Raw genomic sequence first — 13,907 nt, forward strand, 5'->3', positions numbered from 1 at the left:
TTGAATAAGAGTTTGGAGTATGACAGTAAGATTTTTTTTTCTGGATAATTTAGAAATATATTTTATGCAGCTCTAATAAGACTATATTATATATTATATATTTTTTTATTCACCCAGGACCGTCCCAGTTTTGTAGCCAGGCTGGCGCCACCTATTGCCTCCACTCAATTTAATTTCTCTCCTGCAACTAGGTCAGGAATTAGAATATAATACATGGTTCCCAAAACCCAAAAGTGTGAGTTCGGGCACCAGCCAATCAGCGAAGAGCCATATATTCAGTGTTGTCAATGATTCCCGAGATCGAGGATTTAAAGCTGGAATAAAGAGAATGTTTGGTGAATTTCATCAAGGGGAAAGACGTTATTGCTTGGGAAAAGCTTAATATACCATTTAGCCCCATTAGCGCCGCATTACATACGTGACTACCAAATAGCAGCGATTAACTGATAAAAAGTACCCGCCTACAGTCGAGCAAACAAATTCTAACACTGCGAGGTCAGACGGCTCCTATGAAGTGAAACGAAGTGAAACTAACTGATGAATCAGGCTACCAGTTTTGAGCTATGTGTCCCAAGTTCCATCAGATTTATCCAAAACTAGTGATGATTCAGGTCTATTTCTGCTACCCGCTCACAGTAAAGAGGAGAATACATAATCATTTGTTTAGCTAAGATACAGAAATCTATGCTTGAAAATAACCTTCAGGTAAAAAAAATGCACCAAAAGAAATCCCCCAGATTACGACTGACCCACCAGTGAGTCGATAATGGGCAATGTCACGCACTCTTTTTACAGTTTTATTTATACCAACCATCCCAACCCAGGTCTGTCACAGTTTTGAATTTTGAAATCTGATCCTGCCCTACTCCTATATCAAACATAAAATTTCCTTTCAACTCCCAGACACCTTCTCTACTGTCCACTCAGCATGTTTTTATCCATCCCCAGTCTTGTCTGCTATCGACTCAGGTCCATTGATTGACCCGAAAGTGTCCGTTCACCTTGCTCGTTTGACTAAGATAAGCCCCGTATAAAGCAAAGTACATTTAAATACGTCCAGCTATCTCCCCTCCGCGCTGAAAACCCACCCTTCTTCTCTACATTAGCGCAATTAGCTGTTAGCGCACAGCCAAATTACAAGTGTACTGCTGTTGTTTACAATCCCGCGAGCTGGATTGATGAATTGGGTGAAGAAATCGACTTCAAATCACCCTGACCTCTGCATTCAGTACACGTGCGTTAGAATGGAGCTGGAATTCAAATGTAGTCTCCTCCAAAGCAGTGTTGACAGTTGGAGCCCTTTGTCTTTTTACGCGCTGCTATCATGAGTGTCTGGCTGCCTGGAGTTAAAACATCAACATGATTTAATAACGTCTCACAGGCAAAAATCTACGAGTTTTTTATACCGTTGCTTCATTAGTTTGCTCGTAAAGGCAGCTGTGTTGGAGGGAAAAGATGGCACACTTATGTCAATGGAGAGACATGTATCGAGAAAGGGGCTGGGGATGGGTGGAATAATAGAGGGATTCTGCAGATCACCTGAGGGAGGAGAGAGAGAGTGAGTCACTAAAGTGGAGATGTTTCAAAAAATGAGGATGGAGGTGTAAGATGGAGAATTTTAGCATGAAAGGAGGGTTTACGTTTTGGTTTTGAAGTCCTGTTTTGATTCCAGTTTTAGCTTCAAGGTTCCATGATACGCAAAATTGTGTAGTATCGTGAGCTTCAAGTTATGATGTTGTTACCTCATCATAAACATAGCTGAAGTTGTGTCTTGTTTGAGTAATCCTTTATTATTAGTCTGTCTACGTCTCCAAAGCTCAAAATGCTCTGTTTTACCTTGTGATGTGATGAAGCAGTAGTTTTTAAGTTAAGAGCTACCTTTTACCTCTTGTTAAGTAGAAATTGGCAACTCCAGGGCTGAAATTATCCAGATTATTCTAGTAAAGTTGTATGGAGTTTACAAACACAGTGGAGCACTTCCTGTATTGCCACATGACATCACAAGGTGGAACAGTGTTTTCTGTTTGAGAGAAGAACTCAGAAGCCCAAATATGCAGGGTTTATGAGTTAAACATGTGTGAATGAAAGAAAATACAACTCCAGGTATGTTTGTGATGAGACAACAACATTGTACTATAGATCAGAGAATAGCCTAATATGGGGCCCTTTAAAGCAGCGTCTGGTTTTACAGCTGTTGTTCTGGAGTTCACCTTAAAGGAACTGGAAGATTTTGATTTAAAATTCCATATTCATGACCTGTCTGTGTGCCCAGATATGAAGTAAACATGTTCAAACAACTGAATCATTATAATGCTGATTTATGGTTACTTACAAAAACAATGGACATGATTGCCAAAATATGACTCACATGGGTCTGTTATTTGGGTTGCCAGTTTCAATGCTGAAATCCAGTTGATTTAAACCTAAAATGACTCTGTCTGACCCAAATTGTCACTACCTAAACCACCAGCCTACCAGCCTCTGTAGCTCAGTGAGGGAATTCTGGTTCTGAGCTTTCACATGAGGCCTGTCCATATACTGAGAATGAGAAAAACTTGTATGTGTCGTCTGTGATGGCAATGGTAAATTCAGACCATAGGCGACCATTGTGGAACTGATTTTGATAGATCATTTAATAATTTAATTGCTATTTAACATTGATATTCAACATTTTAAACATGAAGTAATGCATGTGTGTAGAAAAGGCACTCTCCATCTGAACGCTTCGGCAGTGAACTAAGCTGAACAGAGATATACAAATGGAAATAAAAACTAGTGCACTGAAAATATGTGAGTAAGCTTCAGTTAAAGTTCTAAACATATATTATAAATCTCTAGAAATAACACTATTCGAAGAAAAAGCTGAGAAAAAAACTACACCAAGCCTACATAAATGACTTGACAGAAAGGAGCTCCAAAATGCACTGATAAAAAAGGACTAAAACTTCATCTGCAATTCTCCAATAAAACACAATCGCTATTCACTTGTCTCTTGATCTTGTCTCAAAATCTTAAGCTCCTATCCCCATTTCCCAACCATTCCTCCAGTGCATTATATTAAGAGATCTTTGAAAATTCTTGTTGAAGCTGCTACAAAACAATTACATTTCAGACCATAAAACAGAACAGCCTGAACCACAGTCAAATGCCAGACAAAATGACACTCTAGGAACACAACCTGCTTGCAAAATCATGACACTCTATAATAATTCAATTGCTTCAGAGTGATTCAATTTATTAGAAAATGCATTTAAGGAAAGGGTTACGGTGTTCTACTTTTATGTATTTTGTCTTTTTATTTAGCGTAATATGCCATAAGAGAATGCACTTTGGAACAGGGTTGTCAAAAGTATTGAAAATCTGAGCAAGTATCGATACTAAAAAAGTCACATTCGCAGGACAGAAATTAACCTTTTCTGAAAAGAAACGAATGATCTTGAGCTGTATTCGAGCAAGTATAAGAGCACATAGACTAGTATAAGGCCATGGACCACTATGGAACCTACCTGGACGACAGAGGGATCACACAAGATATAAAACCATATGGTAATATAAAAGAAATTATTACAATTTAATGTTGAAAATCACATTCTATTGTCTAAAAAAAAGTGTTTTTTTATTATCATTATGGTACTGAAATCAGTATAGAGTATCAAGTCAATACCTATACTATATAGTATCGAAATCGAGTTTGAAATTTTTGTATTGTAACATTACATTGACAGGCAAATGGCTTTCCTTTGCATACGTCCTTGTGAATTAACATAATGCTTTATATTGGGATATTTAAACTGCACATATTATGCTATTTTCTGATCTATGTTATCATGTTATTTCCTCATCACAAACATACCTGGAGTTGTGTTTTGTTTCATTCAAATGTTTAATACACAAATCCTGCTAAGTTAGGTTGAGTTCTTCTCTCAAACATGAAACACTCAGTTCCATCTTGTGATGTCATGTGGTATACAGGAAGTGCTCCACTATTTTTTTTTAACTCCATACACTTTCACTAGAATCATTTAGATAATTTCAGCCCTGGAATTGCCAATCTCTGCAGAACAAAAAGTAAAGGGTAGCTGTTAACTTCGAAACTACCACTTCATATCAAGAACAAGAGCATTTTCACCTTTGGAAATGTACACAAACTAATGACACAGGATTACTCAAAGATGTGTGGATGAAACAAAACACAACTCCAGGTATGATTTTGATGTGGTAACAACATGACTAAAAGCTCACGAGTCAATTCAGTGTGATTTAGCACCTTTAATGTTGCCTTCCTTAGAGGAACTTTCTCAAACTACACTTGTCCTGTTCATTTTGCAGGCTTCTAATCTGTGACATTGAAAACCATAATTAGCTGTTCATTTAAGACTTTGGGAAGGCGCGTTAATGGACTGCGCGGTGGAGATGACTTCATTTGGGTTCTGGAGCTGGAGGACGAGACTTCAGTGTCACGACTTCATCTGGTACAGGCTCAATTAAAGCCCACTTCACAGCAGGAGGCACACACAAGGCTAAGACTCAGTGAAGTTACACACACAGTTTAGTCAAAGAACAGGTGCTATTAAAATACCTACTGCATCTAATGAACTATATCAAATGGAACGACTGTGTTTTAATCGCACTAATGCTGCAGAGGGGATGGACAAAGTGACATTTTTGTAGCCTTTGAAAGTATCTTGTTTAATGAGCATACGTGTATTGGGTTTTCTTGTCACTGTGATTGGTGAAGCATGACGGACACTGGCCAATAGAGGGCACAGATTGGAAAACATTACTGACTGTCACAGGGTCATGCCAAGATTCAGTTTTACATGTTACATGTTATTTGTTATATTGCACACAGACTTAATAGCATAAATGACAACTTAAATGAAAAAGTATATATTATACTACTTGCGCTGTCAAAATTTTTTTACAGCAATAAAGCAGATGTAGAGATTTCTGAGTTAACCTCAAACTGCCCCTTACGTGGGAATCTGAAAATGCTCCTGTCAAAAAGAAAGCACTTCTGGATTCACCAACTTAAGACTCTAGCTCCTCACGGACTGAATGTAGTTTGACCTAAGCTGCTTTTTGTGATATGGTCAAACTATTTTTGGATTTAATAGTATGTTTTTTATGTAAATATCTAAACTGTTTTGTTCTTGTTGTAGAGTTGGCTGAGCTTACTGGGTGACCTCACTTTGGGACCTCCCATTCGTTGGAGGGGTATGTGAGCACCTGGGCTGGCAACCATTTTGTATACTATGGTAGAAAAATATCTGACAAAGGCTTTTTTTTTTGCTAAAACATAATTTCAAAAAAAAAAAAAAAAAAAGCTTTTGAACATCGGCCATCTCAGTGTGCTTTTTTTTTCCACTTTTATTAACCTCAAAGCTAACTGATTAAAAAGCCATATTATTAGTTTTTTTGTGAATACAGAGAATGTATAACAGACGACACACATGCCACACTACACACACTACATAATGTATGAGCTAAAATCCACCATTTGTCTACAATCACAAACAAACTCAACCTCATAAACCAATGTACATTGGAGGATGGAGACAAGATGGGGGAAGTGTCTTGCCCAAGGGCACAGCAACAAAATGCACTGGTCTCAGCAGGGTGTTTAAACTGCCATCTGTCAGGTTGGTGGACAAGAGCAACCATTTTTGCTGCCCCATTAGTCACAGTCTAAGAGTATCTCAAAAGGACTAGAGCCACTAACTGAATAAGTCACATTACAAATGCCACTGTCACTGTGCTACTCCAGGTGACATTACAAAGTCAAAACGTTTGTAATCAGCTGAATAAAAGTGTCATGCATCTTTGTGAGGAATCCTGCGGAAAGTACGGAAAGTTGGAACCTACAACCATCTGGATGCTGGGCATGTGCTTAGCCCATTACACCATACACTACATACTTTCAAATATAATATATGATAAAATAAAATATATACTAACTTAAACTAGATGAAGCTCTTTGCTATGTCCCACCATTATTGGACTTTAACTATTAAAAGTCTTATATTTTGCAAAATGTTTTTTGCATGTTTTAAGTTATGTTATAATGTTGTTACCGCATCAAAATTATATCTGGAGTTGTGTTTTGTTTCAGTCACACATGTTTGAGTAAGACTTTAATATTAAGTTGTCTACATCTCCAAAGCTCAAAATGCTGTGTTCCAACTTGTGATGTCATGTAGTGGTAGTTTTTAAGTTAACAACTACCTTTTACCTTTAGTTCAGTAGAGATTGAAAATTCCAGGACTGAGATTATTCAAATGATTCTAGTGAAGGTTTTTGAGGAAACTACATTACAACATAGATCAGAAAATAGCATAATATGGGCCCTTTAAACAGTAGCTCACCACTGACTATAACTGCTCTAATGATTAAATTTTTCACTCGGCGCGTACACACTGGGGGTCAATTAGGGCTGAGTTGGCTGCAGAAGAAGAGACCTCTCCCGACAGAGAAAACCAGAGCACAGAAGAAGAGATGAGAGCCAATGTTAGCATGTCCTACGGGAGCTACATCAGATGCATTCAGGCAGATAAAGCACAGCGCTAACATCTCTCAGCCTTTTCACTGCGGAGCAGCTACAAGTGTGGACACGAAACAGCTGACCCCGAATACAAACAGAACATACATGCTGTTGTCTGATGTAGAGGAGGACCAGCGCTGAGCAGAGATCGGGTTCAAACACAGGTCAGGGAGACTTCTGAATGTACTGAGAAACATTAAAGGTTGTGCTCTGTGTACATTTTCTGGTGGAAGGTCTGTCAAATGCTTTCCTCTGTGGAAATTTTATTGCTTTCTCTGAAATGTTTCACAGTATGTATTAAACCTTTCTATGTATCTTCATGCATACCAAAGCAGACGAAGTTACAGGTCAAATCTGTGGAGAGGCAACCCCGCTTACAGTCAGAATGCCTGTTTTTTGAGGCATTTTTGAGCTATAAAACCACCTGTAACTGAATAAATGGAAAGTAGAGCTGTTTAATGTCATACTGTGGAACATTCCAGACAGAGCAATAACATTTCCATGGAGACAAGTAGTGAACGAGCTCTCCACCAGAAAAGTTACACAATTTACACCTTTAAGACATCGTGCTGAGCTAAGAGAGAGAGACTCAGGAACCCATTTTTTCTGATGGATAATATAAACTGCTGTTGTGAACACATAGTCACACACAATAAACATACTGTATATTATCTAAAGGTGCACTGTGTAACTTTTCTGTAGGATACAGTGTTTCCAGCAGCACTTCATAGTTAAGGTGGCTGCCTTGATAACAAGTGGCCCCCGCCTTGACTATGTCCCTCCAAACCATGTGAATTCTCGCAAAACTACGGTCGTCGCAAGGAATCTAAGCGCACCCCAGTTCCACACTTCCTCTCCATGCACCCTCAAGCCCCCCCCCCCAACCCCGCTCCTCACTATTTCGGTAGCACCTCCTTGCCTAACCAGTTTTCTGTGGGAAACACTGAGGATTTGTAATTGTAATAACTGCTTGTCACCATGGAAATGCAATTGCTTTACCTACAATGTATCCATAGTATGGTATTAAACATATGTATCTCCTTGAAGATGCCACCAGGTCAACTTACAGCTCAGATCTGTGGAGAAGTGACCTTGCCCACAGAAAGAAAGCATGTTTTTCAAGGTATTTTTGAACAATACAAACATCTACATTCTAGATAAGTTTAACAATGGGACATTTCAGACAAAGAAGACAATTTGGCAGGCCTAATAAAAACAAAAGTTACATTAATTTTCATACTTGAAGTCACTACACTGGATTATGCGTTCATTATCCACACTTGGTATAGAGGTAAACTCACAAGCCACAACTGCCCTGGAGCTAAATGGCAAAGACATGGCCGCCAATCGGCACCAAAAACCTGACCACCACACACAAGGTAGGTGAAGTGTCTTGACCAAGGAGACAACAGCAGTACACACTTGTTGGAGCTAGGATTGAACCGGCAATTATACATATAAAACCCTCTTGTTCAAATAAAGAATTACGAACATCTTGCACACTTTTTTGGTACCTATAGACTTGTACTTCAAAGAGTTCAACTCTATTCAGAAGTTTGCTCAGAGGTACTTTGTGGGAGTGCAGAGGGCGAAAAGGAGTAAGGATGAACTAAGATCAAAGTGACAGCTCATGTTGGAAAATTTGGACAAGTCAGAGAGGCCTGAATGAGATAGTGTGGACGTGTACGGAGGAGGTACAGAAATATAAAAAGCTTCGGCCTGAGCTGCTATAGTGGTTTAGGAGAAAATCATGGAGAAATTTAGTGCGAGAATAGAAAGGTACAGGTAAGAAGAAGGGCAAATGAGGATTATTAGACAAATGATGGAAACTTTTCCGTAGTGGGACTGTCACATTCTTGTTTCTATGGAAATGTCATTGCTCTGTCTGGAATGTTCCACAGTATGACATTAAATAGATCTACCTAACACCTAGTCAATAGTCAACATGTGTTTTTATAGCTGAAAAATACCTAAAAACAGACATTCTGATGGGGTCGCCTCTCCACAGGTCTGACCTGTAACTTGGCCTGGTTTGGTCTCCATGATGATAAAAATATTTAATGCAATACTGTGAATTATTCCAGATAAAGCAATAACATCTCCATGGAGAAAAGCAGGCGGCGGATCTACCACCAGAAAAGTTATACAATGCACCTTTAAAGGGCCAGTACCTGATCTGATTTTTCTCATGAATTTGAGCTAAATGTTTCTTGCCCCAGTACAGATTTATTGTATAAGCAGCTCTGAAGGTCAAAAAAGCTTGCTGTGAGGTGTCTGTATGCAGTGCTTAGAGAGCATTATATTGTCCAATAATCACATTAGCATGCTAGTTATTATTAGCATTTCTGTCATTGTAAAACTGCTCTGGACTCGGATGGTTGTGAAAAGGGCTTATAAACTCACTACAGTGAATAATTAGGATGCTCAGAATGCATAAATAACTGATAAATAACTTTTTAAAGGTACACTGTGTAACTTTTCTTGTGGAGGGTCCGTCAAATGCTTTTCTCCATGGAAATGATAACATTTCTGTCATTCTCTGTCTGGAATGTTTTACAGTATGGCATTAAACCTTTTTGTCTTCATGGAGACCAAAGCAGATCAAGTTACAGGTCAGATCTGTGGAGAGGTGACTCCACTCACAGTCAGAATGCCTGTTTTTCTAAGAATTTTTAGTAAATGAATAAATATAAGGTAGATCTGTTTAATGTCATACAGTGGAACATTCCAATCAGAGCCATGTCATATCAATAGAAAGAAACAGGTAATGGTCCTCGAACCAAAAAGATACACAACACACCTTTAAAATAAACTAGTTGTTTTGAAGTTTTAAAAATCTGGTACAGTGCCTTTAATGTGAAATGTCATGTGAAATTGTGAATGAAATGGTCTACAGGCAATCCTCTGTCAGTAAAAACATGTAATTTGGAGCAGCGTCCAGTCTTTGGAAGGAGAAATTGAGTTGTTTTTTGTTCATGTTCATGCAATCAATACTGAAATCCATTTTTATTCCATTTTTGAAAAGAAAAAATAAAACTGAATAAAGGGATCTCAAACTATCAAACTAAACAAAAATTTCAAAGAGAAAGAAACTGAAAAAGAAAAGAAATTAGCTGTGACAAGTTAGCAGTTGAGGAAAAAGTACAACTTTAAATTCTACTCACATAATAATTTTGCAATGTCTGACATGAAATAAGTAAAATTATTATGGTGCTACAGTTGTACACGAAACATTAGTGATAATTGGAACATTTTTTTCCCTCAGTAAAATGATAATTTGACACTGGCATTTGTCATCCCTCGTTAATATGCTAATATCTAATTTAAAGGTGTATCAGCTTATCTCCATGGTAATGTTATTGCTTTGCCTGAGAAGTTCCACAGTATGGCATTAAACAAATATATATTGTATCTATTCAATTATGGGTGTTTTTATTTTTCAAAACTACCAAAAAAACTCACATTATTAAGTTTTGGGCCCTCACTTCTATACAGATCTGACTCGTAATTTGTCGTGGCGATGTGGGATGCTTGTTTCCATGGAGACAGTTAAATTAAATGCCATTTGGTAGATGTGCCAAAAAAGTTAACCAATGCACCTTTAATGAACGTTAAATTATGCGCACGACTCAGTTATATAAACACATCCACAAACTTACTGTCACTGGAGCCTTGGTTTTCATCCCAGGTACGCACATAATCATCCTGCAGGAACACAAAGCAAAGAGAAAAGCTGTTAGCATTACCTCCAAATTAAGCGATCCCTTTACTAACAGTGCAGCTATAGGACAGTCTCTTTGTCATCCTGCCTGGAAGAAGCTAGCCACTTTACATCATCATTGCACACTGATTACAATGTGTACATTAGTGCTGCAAAATGGTAATGAGCCCGAGCAGACGGTAAAAGAGAGGAGCCGTGCGTCTTTATGGAGATGAGCCTATAGCGTTGGATGTGTCAGGCGTATGGTGTCAGGGGGGTGAGCAGCCTTTTGAGTGCTCTGCCTTCTTTTTTGCACTTAATTAGAACATTTATCACCCTAATTAAAATGGCAGAGTTGAAAGACAAGCACAAAGAGGGCGGAAGGGACGGACCGGGGAGTGGAGATGATACTGCATAGTAAGTAATACCACATTCGCATGAGATTGAGACAGTGAGTTGTACAGCTAAAATTATCCAAGTGGAATTAAAGGCACGGTTGCCAAAAATGGCTATTGAGGAAATTAGGCCTGTCACGATAACAAATTTTGAAGTGTGATATAGTAGTATTGCTAGTAAAATAGAATTATCTCCAAACACAGTTCTAAATGTGTTAGAAAAACACAAATTACAATCAATAAACAGCAGAATGACACATTTGAGTAGTTAGTTTATATCTATAATGACTCATAGCTATTTATTCATCCCACTGCAGCTCTGCATGTCTAATTTTGGAACAGAAAAATAACAAAAAGTTCCCCACTAGTACAAAGAAAAAGTCCCCATAATAAATACAGACTCCCAAAAATCATTGTTCTATCTGTCGTATATTGAACAATATAGTAATTATCATGACGGGCCTAATCAGAGATAACATTAGAGTTGTTAGAATACTTGATTTGTTTGTTTGTATCTATAAACGGCATTTTTTATGCAAGACGCCATTCTTGTAGCAACCACATAGTGTTGGTGTCGCAATAAGAAGTGTTTTGGAGGACATAATGACGTAGAATCATATACATACAGTAAGATCTGGTTTTAGAACAAGTAATTCTCTGGTAAATGGGTGATAACTCAACTCTCTGTGCCACTACCATCCCTTGTGTGGAACATTTGGGCTACAGTTTGGAAGCATGTTGGCTATCCTAACTAACTTTTAAGTAAGAGTAACATAAGAGTCATTTATGAACTCATCTTAGCTAAATCTTGATGTCTGCTTTAACTGTTTGAATAGTGAACCTAATTAATAGCTGATGCACTACACATTGAATTAACACTAATAAACTATGTATACTGTTACCCCCAATACTTCTACTTTTAAAGGTCTTATATTACACAAAACTGACTAATTTGAGCTTTAACCCGTGTTAGAATGTAGTTACCGCCTCAAAAACATACCTGGAGTTGTGTTGTTTTTTTTCACACGCTTGAGTAACCCTGCATTATTAGTCTGTCTACATCTCCAAATCTCAAAATGACCGGTTCCACCTTGCAGCAGTCGTAATTTTCAAGTTAACAGCTACGTTTTACCTTTAGTTCAATAGAGATGGGAAATTCTAAGCTAAAATGATTCTAGAGTAGCTGTATGGAGTTTAAAAACACAGTGGAGCACTTCCTGTATTACCTGTTTTCTGTTTGAGAGAAGAATTGAGAGTAAAAATATGCAGGGTTTGTGTGTTGAACATGTGTGAATGGAACAAAACACAACTCCAGGTATGTTTCTGTTGAGGAAACAACATTACAACAAAATAGCCTACAAAATAGCCTACACCAAAACTATTCCAAAACTATTAACTTTTAGCTTTCATATTTGCTGATTCATTTAGCTTTTGTGATGTGATATTGGACTCCCAGTATTCAGTTTCTGCCCCTTCCATCTTGGATGTGCCAGTACCTGTCTGCTGAATGTCATGTGAATGTGGTATTAGATTAGACGTGAAGACAACATTTGAAAAAGAAGAAAAAGTGAACTGACCTCTACCTCCTGGTGAAATGACAGCAAGAGAGAAAAAGAGAGAAAAATATGAGACACAGTTGCCTACATTCACATAAAGAGCTTCAAAATTGTGTGTACTTCAACCAGGGAAGACTATACAGATATGAGTAAGGCGTAAGTAATAGATTGGATAGATAAACTTTGACCCCAGTAGATAGAGAAGAGAATAGATTTTAGATGGTGTAGACTGATGGGAAGGAGGATAGGCTGAAGTGGCTGATGATTTTGCTTCTGCGGTGGATATGAGTTGAAGAAAAGGTGAAAGGGCAGGATAGCAGGATGCATGGAGAGAGTTTATGGATCTCAACAGTCCTGCCCACTTCGAAATGTGCTCTGGTTTCAGAAATAATCTCACAATCATTTTTCCTGTAGACTTTTCGGCTTGGGTCCGTCACCTTCTTGTTTCCATGGATATGTCATCGCTCTGCTTCAAATGTTTCACAGTATGACAGTAAACAGCTCTACCTTACATTTATTCAATTAGAGCTGGCTTTATTGCTCAAAACATACAAGCAAGCTGTCAAATTTTATATACGTTTTTTTGGAAAGTCTATGGGAAAAATGAATGGGGAATCGCTGTTTAGTTCCATTTACTATATACATGGATAGCTTTTAAGATGATTGGTTGAGAAGCAAAGCAAGAAGCCTGTGATTGGCTGAGGTAAGAAATAGTCTTCCTGGTTGAATTTACACTTTATTTTAAGCAAGCAAGGATACATTCACATCATTGCATTCATCACAACACGGAAAACAGCAAGAGGCAATCCTTTTTGGCATAAGGAATCTATGTGTGTGATAATAAACATGAGTCATATTTACAGTGTGCTCCCCTCTCTTCCACCTCCCCCCTCTTTTGTGAAGACTTACTCACCACCGTAAACATTTACTGTAGTGGTTGTGCCTGCCAAAAACAGCTCCCCAGAAGGCTGTAAATCCTGCTACAACCCATGAAATACGCAGCCCTCGTCAGTAGTGAGAACCCCTGATTTGACCTCAGTGTTTTATTTCATCGCTGTCAATGTTTATTTTAGTCACATGTATGAAAAGCTATTGGAAATCAAATTGGAAAACAAGAATGCTATGCTGTTGTGTATAGGCTCTATTCATGTTTACGCCAAGAACAAGGAAGACATTTGGAAAGATGCGATGACAACTTCCGGTGTAGTTACCTGTCGATTGTGACAAAACCCACTGAAGTAAATGTGATCAGCGGTAAAATGAAGACTGCATACATAAGTGCTGTTTGGAATCATCTTGAATTTGATGCTTTTATCTCTTATAATTGCATGTACCCAGTGCGCTCGGAGTTGTGTGTCAGTGGGGAAATTATGAAAACTGAGGTATGGTTGTAATTCTTGATTAGCCGAACATAACATCTACAATGACATGTCGAGAAAACTGGGCCATTTTCAAATTTTTCCTAGATTATGTCAGACTTACTACTGCAAACAAAACCCACCGGAAGTTGTCCTCGCATGTTTCCAAACATCTTGGTTTGTGACCTAAGCGTGAAGAAAGCCTATTGATGAAGCTGGGGGGGGGGGGGGGTTCTGTATGTATCTCTAATAGTGGAATGTTCAGCAGTAACCATGGTGACACAATGCACATATTAGCAAAAAGCTCAAAAAGTTAAGATAAAATACAAAATGGATTTAAATAACACATTGTCCGGA

At 38.2% G+C, this 13,907-nt stretch overlaps 1 protein-coding gene across 1 annotated transcript in view; it reads right to left on the bottom strand.

Moving 5' to 3' along the window:
• spock2 (SPARC (osteonectin), cwcv and kazal like domains proteoglycan 2) overlaps window positions 1–13,907 on the bottom strand; it is a 91,315-nt gene that overhangs the window by 39,527 nt on the left and 37,881 nt on the right. Inside the window, exon 2 of the mRNA XM_055162667.1 lies at window positions 10,201–10,246. Within this exon, the coding sequence (XP_055018642.1) occupies window positions 10,201–10,246 (46 nt within the window). The remainder of the gene's footprint in view (window positions 1–10,200; window positions 10,247–13,907) is intronic.

The sequence above is a fragment of the Boleophthalmus pectinirostris genome, unplaced genomic scaffold (assembly GCF_026225935.1).
Source record: "Boleophthalmus pectinirostris isolate CB_2022bp ecotype Guang Dong unplaced genomic scaffold, ASM2622593v1 HiC_scaffold_5, whole genome shotgun sequence".
In the NCBI taxonomy this organism is placed as follows: Eukaryota; Metazoa; Chordata; class Actinopteri; order Gobiiformes; family Gobiidae; genus Boleophthalmus; species Boleophthalmus pectinirostris.